At 41.4% G+C, this 21252-nt stretch overlaps 1 protein-coding gene across 11 annotated transcripts in view; it reads right to left on the reverse strand.

The window, feature by feature from the left end:
* The window catches only part of FRMPD4 (FERM and PDZ domain containing 4), an 829477-nt gene that overhangs the window by 334573 nt on the left and 473652 nt on the right, over window positions 1–21252 (reverse strand). The window contains exons 1-2 of one of the 11 annotated variants that reach the window (XM_078064498.1): window positions 11694–11761; window positions 10360–10492 (exon numbers count right to left, since the gene is read on the reverse strand). The exons of the other annotated variants lie outside the window; for them this stretch is intronic. Coding sequence (XP_077920624.1) covers window positions 10360–10376 — 17 coding nt within the window. The 5' untranslated portion in view covers window positions 10377–10492; window positions 11694–11761. Of the gene's footprint in view, window positions 1–10359; window positions 10493–11693; window positions 11762–21252 lie in introns of those variants that run through there. 11 annotated transcript variants of the gene reach the window in all.

Below are 21252 nucleotides of genomic sequence, written 5' to 3' on the forward strand. Positions count from 1 at the left end.
TGCTCCCTCCTAGCTTGAGAAGTAAAATCAAAATGCATCCTCGATCCCTGCTTCCCTCTTGCTCGTGGAAATATGGCAAATACGGATGCATGTTTTATATTTTTCTTTATTTACAGCCTAAGAATTGTCAGAGGTCATCATCAACAGATGGAGAGTCCCAGCCAGATATTGAGATAAGTTCATAAGATGATTGAAAAGAATACTTCATCAATATAAAATCTGCAAGGTATTTTTAACTTGGGTTCATTGTTAAAATTAGGTACTACCCATGCAATGTAAGGATTTGTAAATATTTTTAAATGACTATCAAGGAATAATTTATGTTACCAGCCTGAACTAATTTAATTAAGTAATATCTATCCTTAATACTCGAATGTTTTTTCTAAACAATTATTCATAAAATAAATTGTCGCAGCAGAAAATAAGGGTCAAATGTGCATGCCCTAATTTAGGAACATGTCAAATGAAAATCAATGGTATTAATTCAAAATACATAATCATTCTTAGAAAAAACTGAAATATGTGTACATATATAGAAAAAAATACTTAAATAAATGGAAAATCAAATAAAATATTAGATATTGTAATATTCTAAAATAACTATTTCACTTTCAGCAACAATTTCAATAATAATTTTTTTTTTAAATATTTATTTATTTGACACAGAGAGAGCACAAGCAGGGGGAGCGGCAGGCAGAGGGAGAAGCAGACTCCCCGCTGAGCAGGGAGCCCGATGCGGGACTCGATCCCAGGACCCTGGGATCATGACCTGAGCTGAAGGCAGACGCTTAACCGACTGAGCCACCCAGGCGCCCAACAATTTCAATAATAATTTAAATAAACTGATATCACCTTAGATTACAAAAGAAGATTTAAAACTTTGAGACTTCTATAAAATAATTAGGAGAATAGAAATTTTATTATTATCTCCTATTTATTTATTTCTTCTCAAAAATAATCATCTGTATTTTTGTATGTCTAATGAAACTAATTATGGGGTGAAATTTTTATAATAAGGTTTCTTTTTTTAATTGCAACTTTTATTTTTTTTTAAACATTTTATTTATTTATTTATTTGGGAGACAGAGAATGAGCAGGGGGAGGGGCAGAGGGAGAGGGAGGGAGAGAGACAGAACCCCCAGGCAGACTCCAAGCTGAGCAGAGAGCCTGACAGGGGTCTGGATCCAAACCCCCGAGATCATGACCCTGGCTGAAATCAAGAGTTGCACACCCAACCGACTGAGCCACCCAAGCACCCCTAATTCTAGCTTTTAAAAGGAGATAAATCATCCAGAATTTTTATAAAAACTGGCCATGGAAAAGACTAAATATGTAAAATATTAAAGGCATATTTTCAAGAGAGGGAATATGTTTCAGAGGAAATATCAAATTTACCCAGCCTGCATTCCTGTACCCAAATCAAGAGAAAGCAGCTTTTCCTCAATCGGATTATATGACTTAACAGAATATTCCTAACTAGGCTGAATCATCGTATTATCACAAATACTCCCAATTAATTACATAAAAAGAAAATTATATAACCACTTTGAGACAGTGAAAAACATTACTTATGTTAACTACTTGTCTCAGAATATTGGATAACAGAACCCACATAATTTCACATCCAATTTTTTAAAATGCCAATTCTACTAGTATGAATTAATGAAAAAGCCTCTTTAAGATTTAAGACAGTAAGACAATCCTTTTTCCAGAAGGGTATATTACTATATTATTCAAGATAATAAAGCAAGTATCCATCTGATTCACTAAAAACTGTGATTTAAAAAAAATCTCCAAACAAAAGAAGGAAAACTATCAAGGAATCAGCACCCTCTCTCAACAAATAAAAAGGCAAAACAAGAAGGTGAATGGAAAATTTTTAAAAATTCATATCCTGAGGTGCCTAGGTGGCGCAGTTGGTTAAGGGTCTGAAACTTGGTTTTGGCACTTGCCCTTGTCTCAGGGTCCTGATCTCAGGGTGGAGAGATCAAGCCCCATGTCTTGCTCCACAGTCAGCTCAGAGTATACTCAAGACTCTCTCTCCCTCTCCCTCTGCCCTTACGCACTGCAGCCTTTAGCTTTCTCTCTCCCTCTCAAACAAATAAATAAATCGTTTTAAAAACGCATATTCCGGGGCGCCTGGGTGGCTCAGTCAGTTAAGCGTCTGCCTTCAGCTCAGGTCATGATCCCAGGACCCTGGTATCAAGCCCCACATTGGACTCCCTGCTGGGTGGGAAGCCTGCTTCTCCCTCTCCCTCTGCCTGCAACTCCCCCTGCTTGTGCTCTCTCGCTCAGTCAAATAAATAAATAAATAAAAATCTTTAAAAAAATGCATATTCCATTTTTGCCAAAACTAGGAGGCAGGCTACCAAATCTTTGTTAAGGGGTACTGGAAGCAGCTGAGTATTTATAAGACCTAGTCTGGAAAGAATATACACTACAATTTTCTGAAGAAGGAATTATTTTGCCAATTTTACAGATATGGAAATCCAGGCAAAGAAATCACATAATTTTGCCAAGGTTTCAGCAGGAATGAGTGAGAGATTTGTGACCAGGGACTCTCTTCTGAGCTATCATGCTTGAGCCTTGTCAAAAACTGGCAATCCCCAAATAGGACAATTTCAGACTGGGCTCTGCCCTTTCTGTCCTTTATTTACATAATCCCAATGCAACCTAATTTTGTTCTTGCAAAACTTGATCTTCCCAAGAACGACTTTCCATTCATTCCTTGGTGAATCATAATGATAATTCATTACTGTTAACATTCAGTGCACCATCAATTTGCCATCCCAATGACATATGAATGTATTTGCTTACTCATTTGTTTTTCTACAATTAGCTTCATAGTTGTGAGTAATTCAATTACACTAATCTTTAGTGAGCATTTACCTTTAATTATACATTCCTTAAAATTGAGATATTTTTAAAATTCTGATTGATTGAAAATGTATTTCAAAGACAAAATTGAATTCTGAGGCTTAAGACAGTAAAGATGATTCCTTTTCTTTTTCCTTATTGATATCTAGTTTGGAAAGTAGCTTAACTAATGCTTTTTATAAATTCAGAGAAAAAATATTTCTGGGCTCTTTTGTCAAGTTTGTACGCCTTAAGCACATCATATATTGTTGTATTTTTAAAAGCTAGAGAGATTACTAATGTTTTATAACATATGAGTAGATTTAGTGTTCAATACAGTACAGAATTAATAGGATTGAACTAAATTGGCTAAATTAGAAACAGATTAGATTTTGCTACCATCCCTCCCGGCCTCCTGATATACCACAAATCATGCATCCATATGACAAAATGTAGGCTTATCCACCAGGAAACTAGCAGGGAGAAATACATCTCAACAACATGAGGAATTGAAAAGGTTCCTGAATTCTCCAAGAACTCACCGTCATTAACCCTGGTTGGCAGCTCATAATTCTTTGAGTGGAAAGCCTAGGTCTACCACTCACTGGTCCTGGGTCATTGGGAAAGTTACTCAGCCTTCCTAAAATGGGTGGGAGGAGGGCCAGAGGTACAGCTGCTAGACAAAATGGACAGGTTTTCTTGAACTGATGCTAAACAGATCTGAAGTGCAAACTCACATACATTCATAACCAGACCATATGCATCCACTCACCTCTCACATGAAAGGAGGAGAGAAAACACCTCCATTCACACATTCTGTCTATCTATCCATTCATCAGTCCTCCATCATAAGTCCACATATCCATCCTCCATCCACCCACTCTTCTAACCTCTTATCCATCCATCCACCATCCTCCATCCTCCATCATCCATTCACCCATGCACCTGCCCATCCATCCATCCGTCCGTCCATCTGAATGCCCTCCATTCACCTATCCACTAATCTACTCACCCGTCCAACATCATCCATCCATCCACCCATCCATCCATCGGTCCAACCAACCTCCATTACTCATCTAGCCACTGAATGCCTACTGGGATAATACCAAGATTTGCATTTGTTCATTATTAACCCAGTTTAATGTGTATCTTAAAACAGACAAGGAACGTGGAAGGCATTTCTCTGACTATTTTCTTCCTGCTGTGTGTGTCCTGAGGAAGGGGTCAAAGGAGAATTTGACAGATTTTCCTACCCCCCCCAGCAGCTGTAGATATAAGGAGGTCTACAAACACTTGGTACATTTAGCACTTGCCATCTACTGAAGCCTGAGGAAAAAACAAAACAAAAACAAAAAAACCTGAACTGAGAAACAGAATTCAAAGGCAATCAACACCACCTGTCTGCAAAGTTCAGTGAAATCTGACTCAAATCCAAAAACGCAAATGCTCTTCGACAATGAATCCATTGTACACAATTTATTGAAGGTGGCTCAGTTCTATTTCAATGATTAGCATGATACAATTAATATCTGCATTCCCATTCCTCATCCCCTACCTCCTAATGATGATAAATAATAACAAAAATGCACTAGTCTTGACAAGGTCTCAAAATGGGGACATAAGGGTGGACAGAGAGGAGGTCAGGCTAAATGTCCTAAGACTATAAAGTGGGCAAGGCCATGCTGGCAGGGGGAAAGAAGGGAGAAGAAAAGGGGGAACAGGAACATTGCTGACAGGAGGGGGATATGCGAAAGAGAAGGACATCAGTGGGGATTTCGGGGAGCTTTGCAGTGAGCTGTGATGCCCTGACTTCCCACGCATGCACGTCCGCGGGATGACCAGCAAGGACCTCCACGGCTTCTGTAAGGCTTCCTGAGGTGGTGTTTGTTTCTTCGGAATGCCACAGCCTGCTGAGGTGAGCCTTGAGGCAAGAACGGGCAGGCGAGTCTATACAGACACCAGTGATGCGTCTTCCTAAGGCCTTTGGGGCAAAAATCCAAAATGGCACCAACAGAAGAAATTCAAAGTCCATTGCCGAAATTTGCGACTTCAGGCAATGGCTCCTCCAAACACCTTTAATCACACACTGCATTTCAATATCCCAAACTTCAACTAACTAAATTAAATTAACAGAATGAAAGCATTAATAAACTGCCACCATAATTTCACTGGTAACACATGATGCCCCCTAGAAAGGAAAATGACTTTGGGACATCAAGAGTGAAAAGATTTGAGTCAAATACACAACAATTAAACATTTTTAAAAATAAAAAAAAATTTTTTTAATGAATTGATAAAAAATCCCCAAAACAAGAAAAAGAAGAAAAAGAAGTGTGAATGGAAGGCCTAATTTCAGGTTCTGTGTGTGCATTTAGTAAGTACGAGGCTGTGCAGGTCATGCTGCCGAAGAGATTTCATGCAAAGAAATAGCAAATGTAGAGACCAATAAAGCAGGGTCATTAGAGCTTGCACCCTCAAACTCAGGAGGGATCCCAAGAAGACACAAAACCAAGATGCCAGGAAAGAGAGCAGCCACAGCTTTGCATCACAAGAAAGACAGGAACTATGGAAGAAGGCATCTAGAAAAATGTAATGTGCTCCTGGGAACCGGCTTCTCAATCCTGACCTGTTCTCGGGAGTAGGCACGAGGGCTCCATCCACCCTCCGTCCTCTCATCCCTCTCCTCATCCCCACTAAAGCAATTTCAACCAGCACATCCCTGGAGGTGTCTCCTGAGTCCATTTAGAGTCCTGCCGGCCTTTGTCTGAGTTGGAGATGCAGATTTCCAACTCAGTGGTATGGCCAGATGGGTGGCCTGATGAGACCTTACAATCAGCTGAACCAAAATGGAATTAATTCCCCCAGCTCTGAGGCATTTACCACTCTGTGAATGAGCAAATCAAAGCAGAGAGGTTCATCCACAAGCCCAAGGTCACACAGTGGGCAAGGAAGGGCAGGGCCAAAATTCCTACTTAGAACTCTTACTTCCAGATCCTAAACCAACCTCACTAATCTCTCAGACCTCACGTGTGTTTTCACTGCTAGTCACCTCCACAGACACTGAGTGCCACCCACGCAGAGTGCGACAGTAACCTCAGCGGGCCTCTCCAGCCCTCACTCACTCAACCTTCTGTTCCAATCTTCCCTGTTTTTCAGGTCCTCACTCGGGGTCCTGAATCCAATTATGTCACTCCACTTCTTAATAATATCTAGGGCCACACAACAGTTAAAATCATGCTTTCTGGAACCACACTCCCTCAATTGGAATCCCAGCTCTAGCTCTTACTAGTTATGTAACGTTGGGCAAGTTCATCTCTCTGTATCCCTAGTCACATCGTGTGTGAAATGAGAATGGTTATAATAACACATAAGCTCATTATGAGGACTACAGGAAGTAATGTAGTAAGTGGGCACATGGTCAGGTCTTTGTAAAGGTCTGCTACGTTTTCAGATAATTTGGCCTTTCTGACCTCTACAAACTGACACTCACCCACCGATCGGCCACGTCACACCACGCACAGGGCATTCCTAACCAGGTTCACTGCTTCACAAACATTTTCTTCTGACTTTCCTACCTCTGTTATTTTACAAATATTTCCTCAGATTGGAGCTCCCTTCCCATCCCCACTGCCTGAATCTAGATGGCAAGTGTGAACTAGTTAATCACAACCAAACTCCAAAGCCCTCTCCTCTGTAAAGCGGATCACCTACAGTTCACCACACCCACCAATGACCCCATGTAGGGTACAAGGTCGGGGTCATCCAGCCTGATTTGAAGCCCTTGCACTTCCCCCAGTATTTTTGTGACCCTGGGCAAGTCATTTAAACTCCTCAGGCCTCAATGTCTTCCTCAAATATAAAATGGGGATTACAATAGCACCTTCTTCATAGGGTTGTGCCCACTGTGTGAGATAATGTACCTGGCTCAGAAAAACATTGAATAAGTACTAGCAATTGGTTTTAGAGATATGCCTATTGGCTTTCATACATGTCTCCCACTTTTAGAGTGTGAAAGCCTAAAAACAGAAGCTGGTGAATTCCTTTTGCAGTGCCCTGCTCAGTATCTACCTCCGAGAAGATGCTCCCAAAACCAAGTGTTTGTACAATGAATATCAGTCGGTCAGCTCACCTGCGTTCATAGTTCAAACACAGCCAATCTGTGGGTCAGGTTCACAAATTTGAATTCCTCTCCTGCACTGAATATCAATTATAAAAGATACAAGATACCTGGCAAAATCCAGAGACAAAAATCAATAGATTGTTAATGAAATATTTTCTTTCCAATTACCCTTTAAAAGTTTCCCTATAGGACTGGTGCAGAAAGCAATTCTACCTGAGCTTCCAGCTCCATTTAATTATGGTGCCCCGGGACGTTTTGAATTTTAATTCCGAGAGCAATTAAAATATCCGAAGAGAGGACTTTGTTAAAAGTTCCTTGGCTCAAGGATGGTTCATCCACTTTGTTAGGAGATATAAAACTCTGTGCAACCAACATAGTCAACCAGTAAAAAATCAAATATAGCAGAAAAATACAAGAGCTCGCAGTTTTGGGACACAGGTACAGTCTTAAATCTGTCACCTGCCGTGTGATCTTATGACACTGATTGCTCTGTGCCTCAGTTTCTTCGTAAGGTAAGCCACTAAAAACCGTCCTGTAAAACAGCAGAGGGCCTGAAAAGTAAACACTCTTTAAATGGCATATAATAATAAAAATACCAATGACTCAATTATAATAAATTGGGAAAACAAATTGGACCTGTCCTCTCGAGTCAGTAATCAGGATACAAAAGTTCCCATGAGGGGTACCTGGGTGGCACACTCAGTTGGGCGTACGACTCCTGGATTCCATTCAGGGCTTGATCTCAGGGTCGTAAGATCGAGATCTGCCCTTGGCCAGGATCTACTTGAGATTCTCTCTTCCTCTCCCTCTGCCCCTCCTGCTTGTGCTCTCTCTCTCTCAAACACATAACTAATTCTTAAAAAAAAAAAAAGTTTCCCATGAATTAGACAGCAATTACAGTTTGGGCTCACCAATTGGGTTCTAGTAAAATCAGTAAACTAGCCATAAAGAAAAAACACAAATGGTTCGGTTTGCTTCCCTTCCTTACATCATTACTTTCTGATCAAGGTTTTAGATTCATTTCCTAAAATGATGAAATTCTGGGGCGCCTGGGTGGCTCAGTCGTTAAGCATCTGCCTTCAGCTCAGGTCATGATCCCAGGGACCTGGGATCAAGCCCCGCATCGGGCTCCTGGCTCGGTGGGAAGCCTGCTTCTCCCTCTCCCACTCCCCCTGCTTGTGTTCCCTCTCTCGCTGTGTCTCTCTCTGTCAGATAAATAAAATCTTTAAAAAAAAAAAAACAAAAAAAGCTGCTTAAAAAAAAAGGCTGCTTAAAAAAATAAATAAAAATAAAATGATGCAATTGTGAGAGATTTTTTCATGCCTCGAAGATAAAGGGAAACACTTTGACAAGCAAGACTTCATGAAAGATAGTCCTAGGCACAGAATTCAAGGCTCAAAGAACTTGAAATATCATGGCCTCAGGCCCAGTATTTTTACAAATAAAGAATTTGACTTGAAAATAAAAACCAGCGAAATTAAAAAAAAAAAAACAAACAACCGAAGAACCTAACCTAAGCTGAAGCCTGGAGGCAAAACTTTAGAAATAAAAGAATGAAGTTTGCAATTTACGAGATCCCAATTCTCAAGCCACCATGCAGACAGCAGAAAGTTCTCGTCAATTCACCTAATGTGACTTCAAGGTAAATACCTTTTAGTACAGTAATGTGAAAGTGAAGATTAAGATGTCACTTCTTTGACGAGACGATTTAGTCAAACCATTGGTTACAGGATGCACATCTTCAAAAACTAAAGCGAACCGCACTGTCAGGGCAGGCTTGGAGCCCATGGAGATTGATGTTGATGGCAAAAATTACAACGCTTCAGTGCATACAAGAACCAAAAATCAAGATCCACGAACTACACAGAATAACAGACATGTCATCTGTGCTTCTCAGCTAAAACCTCAAGGTTTTCCAAAACATATATAAGAATATAGATGGCTTCCTTTGATGACCGTTGGCCTAGTCCTAAAGGACAAAATCCTCACTCAGACATCTTTTCCAGCCATCTTACCAGTTTCCCGCACAAATGTCAACCACCATTCAGTGTTTCTAGACTGACTTTTTCCTCTGCTCTCTCACAGAAATCCAGTCTGCCTTCTCTATTTTTTGACCAAAGTCCATAGACCATTTTCCTCCTAACTAAATATTCATGAAAATGCGTAAGTATGTTTGAAAAGAACTGAGTACTGAAATGTTGCATTGACTTTCACCGCAAAAATGACATTCATGGGATGGTTAACTACTTTTTTTTTTAAAGATTTTATTTATTTGAGAGAGAGAGAGAGAGAGAGAAAGCGCAAGCGGGGAGAGGGAGAAGCAGACTCCCTGCTGAGCGGGAAGCCCAATGCGGGACTCCATCCCAGGACCCTGAGATCATGACCTGAGACGAAGGCAGATGTTTCACTGACTGAGCCACCCAGGCGCCCCTGGTTAACAACTACTTTTATAATACTATCAACACTGTACTGGTGTAACACGGTTCCAGTAAGCCTAAGCTTTACTTGTCTATCTGAGATTCCAGTCCCTAAGTACCACTGACAGGAACCCTATAAAACCCAAGCCTGATGGGAAGAACAACTCCAAGAGAACACGGAATTCACTCTTCGAAGTCTCATTTACCATTGAGTCAGTGGATTGCTACCCAAAGTTGTATGCTAAGTAATCTACTTAAACTTTTTCTAATGGTACGGTGGTATGTCAGCAAGAAGTTGGGCAGGTTATGCCTGATCTCTTACTTTGTATGTTCCCTGAAATGCTGAGAGAATAAAATATGACAGAAAGTAATGTGTAAATTGTGGATGAACACACGGACACAGGTTTAACACAGGTTAGGAGGACCAGTGAGTAGGTCATCACTGGGGTTGAAGGTGGAAAAAGAAAAGACTCAGTGATAGAAATCATCAAGGCATAAAAGCAAGAACAAGGAAAAAACCACCACCACCAAAATCTCATGTGAGGGGCCCCTGGGTGGCTCAGTCGGTTAAGCAGCTGCCTTTGGCTCAGGTCATGATCCCAGGGTCCTGAGTCTGCTTCTCCCTCTGACCCCCGCTCTTGCCCAATCTTGCTCTCTCTCTCTCAAATAAATAAATAAAATGTTTCAAAAAAAAGAAAATCTCATGCGAGCCATAGTCCATACATAAAAGTCTGGTATCTGAAAAATAACTATATGCATCCTACCCAAATACAGGCAGAGTGCCCTGTTGTAACTTTCAAAAACCATGATTTAGCACAATAAAATAATCTTTTCTCCTGCTACCCTTTGCCCCAAAGTGCTTGTCCCCAATTCAACAACGTTTTGACATTTCAGTGCCTTTTCACATTCTCTGTTCTCAGGTTAAAATTTCCTTTACTTATTACTTAACAGTGTATTCTCACTTACCCTTCAAAAACCAGCATGAAACAGTGGCAAATGGTCTCCTGAATGAAGTGACCTGAGATTGAAATCCTGGCTCTACTCCTGGTTAGGCATTTGCTCTGGTGTGAGCTGATTCACCTCTGGAAGCCTCCCTTTCCTTATTAAAAAAAAAAAAAAAAAAGGCAACGATGATGCTACTCAATGATCCTTATAAAACTTAAAATACCGTATCAAGTGACTGGAAAGCTCATCCAGGTAGTATATTTTCCACAGCTGTGTCTTCCCTTCTAATGGCTTCACTTACTTGGCTAACATTAAGAAACCATTCCTGAACTTCTTCAGCAGTGTGTGAATTCTTCCAAATAAGAAAATGTTTTATCTACCTTTGTACTTGTATTACACACAACAAACTGATGGTACATAGTAGGTATTCAATCAATGCCTACAACGGGAACTCAAGAAATGTTTATTGAGTGAATGGATTGTAGGATGAATAATATAGGTGGATTTCTTCAGTCATAGGCAAAGTCAAACACGAATTTATACAGATAATATACTAATCCCCTTTAAAGCTGCTTTTAATCTTCCTTTTCCATAGGGCTATATGCTGTCTAGGACACCTATCCATGACTAAGACACTTCTCATCATACGAGCACATACCCCTTTTTTTCTTTATGTTTCTAAGTCCAATCCAAAAATGTAGAATAAAATAATACTATTCTTTATAAAGACATTTTCATCATTATGGTAGGACATGATAAATTAATAGTAAGCCAAATAACCATATAAAAGAAGTATTTTCACCCCATTACCTCTTCTCAAATTGTCAATCTTCCTCAACATTCATTCTGCAAAGCCGCAGCTGACCTTACAACCCACTCTGAGTAGAGTATAAATCACTCTAGCAAAGAGGGGATGCTATCTTAGACTCAATGAGGACTCAGTTATCAGAACATCTACTAAGGAAAACAGTAGCCCCTGACAGTGTCTTTCCCTCATGTAGTCAAGAAAGTTTATAATAGTGTACCTCCTTAACTCAAACACAAATCCCAAACAAATTTCATAAACAGGACACATAAAAATATTGCACAGCATACTGCTAGAATATATGTGCATTCCTTATAAATCCTAACCGAGGGGCGCCTGGGTGGCTCAGTCAGTTAAGCATCTGCCTTCAGCTCAGGTCATGATCCCAGGCTCCTGGGATCAAGCCCTGCGTCTGGCTCCCTGCTCAGTGGAAAGCCGGCTTCTCACTCTCCCTCTGCCCCTCCCCCCGCTCTCTCTCTCTCTCTCTCTCTCTCTATTTCAAATAAATAAATAAAATCTTAAAAAAAAAAAAAAATAAGTAAGTCCTAACCGAATTGTTTCCAGTCAGGTACATTGAATCTCTCTCAGGATCCTCAATTAACAATTCTGAAGAGCCCCATGTTCTGGAACAAAGGGAAGAATGACAATGTTTTATCTCATTTTTGCAATTAAAAAGATATTGAACTAATAAATAAACATAAAAGTCTCATAATGAATACATGCCTCTAAAAAGATCATCTTTAATTCTGGTATTAATCATAAGGCAAGGAATATATACCGTGTGGACCTAATGATAATTTTTGGTTGTGTTTGATTTGCTATAATTGTTCTCCATTTGGGTCAATGTCACCAGATTTTCATCCCTTCAGTATGTTCTGCAAACCCAACCCCTTAAAACGTGACCTTCTCTCCGTTTCCCACTTGCCTGTCCTATCACACACAAGCTTGCACCAATTTTCAGCATTCGGAGCGCTGTCAGCGTAGTGCTGACTACCCACGACGCAGACCTGCTGCTCCCCCAGTTTATCCTCTTGGTTCAGTCCACTGCTACTTGCCATCAAAACCTCACAGCCGGTGGGCCGCTTCTTCGGGAATAACTGGGCTGAGATCTACAGGAATCGCTTCTGGAAGGAGCAGCACTTCGAGGCCATTGCCCTGGTGGAGAAGGCCCCGCAGGCTGGGTATGGCGGCAGCAGCCCCAGCATGGCCTCGGCCGCCCTCCGGTGGATGCACCACCACTCCCAGCTGCAGGGTGCCCACAGGGACGCGGTCATCCTGGGCATGTCCAGCGTGCAGCAGCTGACACAGAACTTGGCGGTGACCGAGGAAGGGCCCCTGAAGCCGGCCGTGGTGCAGGCCTTCGATCGAGCCTGGCACCTGGTCGCCCACGAATGTCCCAACTACTTCCACTAGGGCCAGTCCTGGCTTGAGGTGGCAGAGGGCCTCCTCCGTCTGTCACTTCTTTTGACACTCTCACCCTGGGCCTTAAATGGCTTTATTCGGCCTGTTCCTTCTCCACAGTGTCTGCTCATGAGCTGTTTATTTCCTCCATTCCCGCAATGCTCCCAGCTGCCTTCACGAGAGAAGGCTGTGCTGTGACCCACTCGGGCGTGTCCTGCTTGGACAGAGCAGGCCCTAGACCCGGCTGCCCAGCCGCTCTGCTGCTTGTCCTTCCCAAGGGCTTGCGGGGAGGGGGCAGGAGCGCAGGCTTCCCAGCCTCCCGCCCGGAATCCAGCCCGACCTCCGGACAGGGCGGCTGGAGGTGGCCCTCTCTCTGCTACACACAAGAGAAAGGGCCGTATGCCCTGAAGGTTTACCTACCATTAGAGTCACTCCCAAGAATAAAAGTTCCCAGGATGCTGTGGAAAGTTTCCATATCTAAAAACAAAACAAAACAAACAAACAAAAAACAAAAAACCTCACAGCTATCCAGCACACTGCTCACCTTCCTGAACCTCCTTTCGTATGCTTGAAGTCGAAGAGAAAGGCCTGATTTTGAAGTTGGACATTTTTCCTGGACCAACTGCGTGACGTTTCAGGCCCAGCATGGGCCTAGTTTGTTCAGCAAAATCCAAACCCATTTTTAAAAGTCCATAAGGGACTTTTCCAGGGAAAGATCCTTTGGCCTTTCTGCCAAGATAAGCTTTCCTGGGTGAGATGTTAGAGTTCTGTAAACAATATCTAAGATGCCCGCTGATCCAGCTCCAGTCAGGAACGAGCCACGTGCCAGGCACCACTCTAACTCCCCAATTTAGGGAAAGATGTATCTGACTCCTGAAACCAATATTACACTATATTTTAACTAACTACAATTTAACTAAAAATTTGAAACAAACAAAAAGACCCCAACCAAACAAAAGATTTCCCTGTCTTGCCCTCCCCCGCACCTCCTAAGAGGGCACGTCTGGGACAACAGTGCCAATATTCATCTCTCTGGGTCCCACACCTTAATAGGTGGGCCTCGATCAGTTACCCAAGGAGAAAGAATCCTCCCAGCCCAAGGCTACCATGTTGAGCGTTGGCAAGGCCATGACTAATACTGACATTCAGATCTCGATGAGAACCTATGCAAGCTACTGGACACAAAGAATTGATGAAGCTCTCATTGTCCATTTCATACTAGGCCGTGAAACAGTTTGTGTACATGTTCATGAGTGGCCTCTAAACTGTAATCTTTGTCACGGACATCTCAGAGGTAGCTAAAAGAAGATGCAGAGAAAGCAGGTCCGTATTCTATCAATCCTCAAACCTGGTGATGCCTTCAGCCTGACTGCAATTAAAAGGGCCACCAAGCTTACTTTCAGCCATCTCTCTCTCCTTTATAACAGCAAAAAAATAAATTTTGAAACTGAGAAAATTCATTTCCTTAAAGTAGGTCACGCACAGAGAAATAATATTATACACTGAGGTATAAGGGTTTGCATTTAGAACCCCAACCAGGCTGACTCAGTCACCAAGAATGAACATTAAAGTGAGTCTTTCCAAGCAACTCAGTGAATGCCTTAGTGCAAATTCGAGTTACAAGTGAGGTGACAGAGGAAAAAAAAAAAAAAACCATGATGTTGTCCCAGCTGATGGCACTGGAAGCTAATTACTCTAAAGGAAGCCACATTCCTCCTTGGGAGAAGAGCAAGGACTTTGTTTGGGGAAACCCCTTAATGGAATGGCTTGATGGGAAGCTCAGCTTCCCTTTGAAGCTGTGGAGAGGCTGAGAGAAAGGACAGGAAATGTGCTCTGCAGGAACAGGAAAGGAGATCACCCATTATCTGTCTGGTAGGAACTGAAGTTTGAGGGTCCTGGAGTAAGGAGAAAAGAGTTGATGGTAAAAGACTCTCAGTGGGGAGAGAAATGGCCCCAGAAAATGAGAGGATAATGCGCACAGAATCCAAGAAGAGAGAGGCCCATACCAGATCCCTTGTGTTGGGGAAGGGGTGATGTATCATTTCAAACAACATTATTAGATAAAACCAAAACAACTTTATGAAGAGTCAAGAAGTTAAGGAGGTGGTACAAACTAGCACAGCACTGAATCCCAAAGCACCTCCTTCCCCAGGAAAATGGAAAACCAGTATCTCCTGAGTTAAAAGTCATAAGTGAAGTAAGCATGGAAGTGTATGACTTTCAAGGTGTTATTTAACCTCAATTGTATCATCTGACAATGGGACAATAAACCTTAGTGTTACTCTGAGGGTTAACGGGCACATGATACGTCCAGGGCTCAGAATAATACCTGACAATCATGAAAGGATTCATGTTAGCAAGTAAGTCATAGTAACTGGACTTGGTATATTAGGCCATGTTTGGGTCTCTTTCCTTTTTCAACTTACGAGCTCCTTGGGCGCAGGTGCTATGTACCATCCATCCTCACGCTACAGGGAGCACACACAGGTGCACAGCGTGTGCCGAATTGAACTGAAAGAATTAGAACTGTCACTAAGTATCCACAAGGGCCACAATACTTCTTCTAGCTACCTATTACATAAATTCTCTTATTTATCAATGAATACAGTTCCATAAATGCCATACTTATTTATAGGGAGGAACGGAGAAGAGGCTTATGGAAACTTCCTCATTTCCCACGGACATATGCCTTTATATGAAGTTCACATTTACAGTGAGTTTGCATAGCATTCAGCTCTTGTCATTGGCCTTGACTTGTCAGATCCACTGATTTCTCAGTGAAGGGATCACTATATAGCTACTGAGGCAGATCCTTGAGCGAGAGAAGGTTTCCAGCACCAGACAGATAGATGGTCTGGACCTAACATAAATCTGAGAAAGAAAACTAAAAGTAAGAAACAGAGAAGAATGGGAAAATGAAAGAAAGGAAGAAAGAAGAAACCAAGGGTCTGAGACTAATCGATTTGCATGCAAATTGAGTAAGGAGGTTGACATTACTTAACTCATTCGTTTAAAACAACTGTAGGCAGGACTTGTTCTCTGAGTAAGAACATAAGACAAAAACTTACTTTCCAGGGTAAGGCAGACACTAATGATACTTCAGTGACATTCTGCAATTTCATAGGCAAGAGAGGTAAAGGCCCTTTCAGTGATCACCTGATAAAGGGATAGCATTGCTCAGTATAAAACAGGGATGTTTTCCAGAGAAAGGATAGAGAAGAACTACAGATGTTGGTTGTATCGTCCACACATCAGAAAAGTCTACAAATTCTCTAAGGACCTGGGGAAGCCTGTTCATTACCTATACCTCATGCACACATGTCCTAGCAAGTGGACATTACTGTGGTTTTTTGACCCAAAAGAAAACAATTTGTAGATAATCACAACAATAAAAAGTTACGTACCTGAATGTTTCTTCCAGCAAAGTGCATACATGATTTCTATATAAATTATGTGGAACATTGGAAAGACTGCCCAGTTTCTATTAAATCTTACCCACACACAAATATTGGTTGCTTGGCTCTAGTTAAAGCATACAAAGTGGGTGATCTTGTTTCTAATCGTTTGTTGAAAAAGTTATGTTTACAAGTTTACTGGGCTTGACATCACAGACAACACAGGGTCATGAAAGGTAAACCCAAATTTCTCAGAAATTATAAAGTACAACTGTACCAATCTGTAGCCCAGACTTTAACTTTAACAAGTGAGAACACAGCCCAGGTTATATAGCATCCTCTGACATTTTTCCTTTCCTGGTTTACTATTAAGAATAAGTATTCATTTTCTAAGCAACATTACGTCTGAGGCTACCATTGCTGGCCATCATAATTCTTTTTTCATAAACATAAGCTAATTTCAGTTACCTTTTATCATGTCCAATCTCTGTAACTACGCATTCAATAACAAACAAAAATAAATAAATAAAAGAACATTCCCTAGTGGCTGTCTTTGTACAAAAACATTCTAAATGCAAAAAATACTCAGTGTGCATTAGGTAATGAATCATATGTGCTTGCAAAATTTCAAGCACATAATTGCCTGTCCATAATAATTTTTGAAAATTAGCCCATATCTAGAGTGAGTGCATATGGCACACAAAATGTGTCACTTTATCTGACTCATAGACTTTATTCCAATTTTAAGGCAGATGTTTATATTTAAATGGGATAGAAAAATATAATGCTTTAAAAACTTTTGGTACGTTTATTATGGTAAAAAATGGCAGACATCTGCAGTTAGGAAAAATATAGTATACTGTGCTAGTCCTGTGGGAAACCACAAATTAGAGGTTGACAAGTTGCAGGTATTTAAAATGTCTGGCTATATTGCTATTCAATATAAAATAGCGAGTTTGATAGGGATTATATTTACTCTGCCCATATGTTGTTTTCAGAATGCAAGGGCACCTTGCTTACTGATGCAGTATTTTTAGTGTGAACTCTTCAAGAAGAAAGAATAAACAATATAGTGGGCTTATTAGTTGATTTCATTTTACACTTCATAAATGTTAAATTATGTTGCTAGGCAATTTGAAAATTCTACTTTTTAAAAATGCCAGGGGAGGGCGCCTGGGTGGCTCAGTTGGTTAAGCGACTGCCTTCGGCTCAGGTCATGATCCTGGAGTCCCGGGATCGAGTCCCACATCGGGCTCCCTGCTCAGCAGGGAGCCTGCTTCTCCCTCTGACCCTCCTCCCTCTCATGCTCTCTGTCTCTCATTCTCTCTCTCGCAAATAAATAAAATCTTAAAAAAAAAAAAAAATTGCTTTAAAAATGCCAGGGGAGGTACCTAATTTCAGGATTAATAAGTAACCCATGAAACTAGTATCTTAAATATTATTATTAGTTCCAATTCAAGTTTGGGTGAAAATAAGTAAATGACAATTTATCTGTTTCCTAAAAGAAAATAAATTCCAATATAAATATTGAAGTAATCTAGAAAACACTATGCATTTAATCAGACTTTTGTGTTAGTATTTACATTTCAATGACTTATTGTGTATCCGAAGACCACACTTAATCAACTCACTTGTTTCCTTAGATTTAGATTTAATGAGACTACTGTTTCTATATATTGGCTGTTTTGAAAACAAGGAAAATAAAGCTGTTAGCATAAAGCAATTAAACTCTTTGCCCAATAAAAGTTTTACTTTAAATAACAAAATTCCAACCTTTCAAGGTCTGTCCATATATAAAATTCCATTATGTGTATATATATACGTATATATACAATATTGTTTCAAAGGTGAAATCAAATGTTAGTTAAGAACGGCACTGGGCAACCAAAATTTTTCGCTCACCCCTTTATTCTCCTTACGTATACTCGTAGGTGTTTCAAAGGTGAGGTCCAGAGCCTGAGTGGCTCAGTAGATTAAGCAACCACCTTTTGGTTTCAGCTCAGGTCAGGATCTCAGGGTCCTGGGATGGAGCCTTCCATTAGGCTCCACCATCAGCGGGGAGTCTGTTGGAGATTCTCTGACTCCTTCTCCCTCCGCCCCTGCCCCCCCACATCTCACTCTAAAATAAATAAATAAATCTTAAAAAAAAGTGACATCCCAACTTAAGAGTCTCTAGTAGTGAAAATTCATTCATGACCAGTGGTTCATGGACTACGATGAAGCCCCAACACGAAGGGGACCCAAAAAACATTTTGCTCTGTGATGCCCAAATTTTCAATCCCAAGTTTCTCAACCCTCTTCCCTCTTTTCAAAAGTTTTCCCTACACCTCAAGCCTTCTTTGATTCACTGGCTCTCTGAAGTTTGCTTACTAGGTTATTCACATAATTATGTACTACCCCTTCAGGATTAGGAATAAATACGTGATTTATCTAGCTTTTCCACCTACTAGATGCTAACTTGCATAAACAATTGATAATATAAGGGCTCTCTTACTTGGGTTTTCAGACACCAGTTCAACTGACAGTGTACATAACATCATCAGAGAATGGGACTGCCCTGATCATACGAGGAAACTGAGGCCCTGGTGGCCGAGGTGCTGTGTTGAAGATCACACTGCTGGAATTCAATTCCCGACGCCCAGTTGAGTGTTCTTGATTTAATTAGTATCCATATTTTTGAGTGGTTATCAAGTTGCAGACACTTGTAGAAAAGGATTCTACACGAATCATGTCCTACAAATCTCAGAGCAATCCTATTAAAAGGTTTCTAAGTAATTCCATTTTCCAAATGAGCAAACAGAGGCAGTGAAGATGGAAGAGATTTGCATCTGGAAAGGAAAGCTCGGTCTAACCTCTGAGGGTGGGGAATGGCTGACTTATGACGCCTGCACAAGATAAGGGCAAGGGGATTAAAAGCTTATTTTTTTATGGGTAGAAATTCCCGTGGTCAGCTTCTTTATTGAGCATTTGCAACTATCCTAACTAGTTTGAAGAACCTTGCTGGATTATGACCAAGAATATTTAGAAGTGCTGTGCACTGAGAGTGACTCTGAGCTGTTTCCAGGCCAAGATCAGTCACACAGATCTTGGTACTCAAGCCAGTGATCGAATATAGCCCTGGGTGCTCCAAGAGAAGGGCCCTGGATTGTTGGAATAGGTCTCAAACTCCAATGTGTGCCCACATTTGCTTTCTCTAACTTGCCGAACCTTATCTGTCACCTCTAAACAAGAGCCTCATGTGAGTTATTTCTGGTACCACTGAGTACTTGCATGTATCCAAACATGCGAAAGCAATATAGAGGATGATAGAGACCATGTTCCCTCCTGAGATCACAAGGCTTCTCTGTATGTGAGCCTAGAGTGGGGTCTAGGCTCTAGCTGACTCTAGAGTTCATGGCTACTCCTTCCAATTGTGAATGCTGTGGCCGTGCATAAGGAAACCCGAGGGAGGAAGTAATGGTGTCCACTCTGGAAAGATCTGTGCCAGAATTAGGGTACCATTATCTAACTCGTGCACCCCTAGGGATACCTTTCCCCAAGTCCCACTTTTAATGATTTTTCCCTAGAGAGCACATCATCCCAAATTTATGTTTTTAAATATTTTATTTATTTATTTGAGATAGAGAGAGAGAGTGCACGAGCAAGGGGGAGGAGCAGAGGGAGAAGAAAACTGCTCGGGGAGCAGGCAGCCCATTCAGGACCTGAGCCGAAGGTAAACGCTTAACCAACGGAGCCACCCAGGTGCCCCTCATCATCCCAAACTTAAAGGCTTAAAACAACAACTACATATCACAGCTCTTCAAGGTGGCAATTGAACTGGGTTCAGCTAGGCACATCTGGCCTCAGCCGGGCTCACTGAAGCATTTGCAGCCAATTACTGGGATGGCTAGGACTGGGGTCTTCAGTTGGGAGGTCTCCTGTCTGTCCCCTGGGGTCTATTCTCATGAGAGCTGGGCAGGGTCCCAAAACAAAGACAGCAGAGATGTGCAGGGACTCTTAGGGACTTGGCTGAGAACAGGAACATCATAACTGCACCTGCATTCCAAGCAAAGCACAAGAACATCCCTCACTCAATGGGAGAATAAATAAGACTCCAACTAATTGATGGGAACATCTGAAAAGTCATTGTGCAAGGAACATGGATGGAACGAATGTTGTGATCAATCCATGATGTTCACAAAGGCGCGGTACGTACTAGCAGGAGCAGTGGTCTAGATGTAATCATCCCTTTCTCTTTGGGAAATGGCTAAATACCCAGAGGAAACTGTCAATCAGATCTGCCATGCAGGACTTTCATCTCAGGCAGTACATGAGAGTCAGTCCTCTGGCTGACTCAGACTTACTCCTTCTGGAAATCGTTATTGCCATCAATTGAATCAACTACAAATTGGCATACCACAACTTCAGGAAATAACCCAATAGAAAATAAAGTTCAATATTTGGAAACTTAGTATTTTAATCACTGCATAATAGAAAGGGATTTTTTTTTACAGGAGTAAATGAATTATGCTTGATCAGATTGGGAAGATTTTCTAAGGGCCATCATTACTCACACAGAACTGAGCAAACGCCAGCTTTCTTCCTCACAAATAATAACCCTATTACCAGCCGAACGTGCGATGAGCCTGTCAGGGAAATCAGCTACACGATTTAAGACGTTTGATGATGATTTTCTAAAACACCCTATATAGATAAATGGAGTACATAATAAACACTAAGCAATAGCAAATTTCTAATTTGAATGAAAATTCCTAAACCATGAAAATCAAGTTGTTTCCCAGTCCCCAGTATATTATTTTACAGATTATGATGAGAGACTCCAGTTCCAAATGCCAAAGAGACAATAGCCATTTATCTCTTTTCCCACTTGAGATTCTTTAAAGTGAATATAATGATGCAAAAGGATCAAGAACTGATACGAAGAGAGAGAACAAGAAAGAGGACGACCGGCAGCTGAAAGAGGCCAAGCATGGGGAGGATGAGGAGCTGATGGAGGAGCAGGGCCTGAAGGGGCAGGGCTGGGATGCTTCCCTAACTCTTCATTTCATGACTCACATGGAAAATAACATTATCATTCCTCACTGGATGAACACAGAGAATGTTCGAGCCTGGAGGCTAATGTCCAGGGCCTCTGGCTGCACTGAGGTCATGCAGGAAGGCAGTTATTTCTCAGCATCCCTGTGACTCAGTGGTTCTCCACCTGGGGCAATTTTGTCGCCCCCCCCCCCCAAAGCACATTTAGCATTGATTGGCGTCATTCTGGGACATCACAATCGGAGGGGCTAGGGAGGGGGACTACTGGCACCTAATGAG

Source organism: Halichoerus grypus, chromosome X (genome assembly GCF_964656455.1).
Source record: "Halichoerus grypus chromosome X, mHalGry1.hap1.1, whole genome shotgun sequence".
NCBI lineage: Eukaryota > Metazoa > Chordata > Mammalia > Carnivora > Phocidae > Halichoerus > Halichoerus grypus.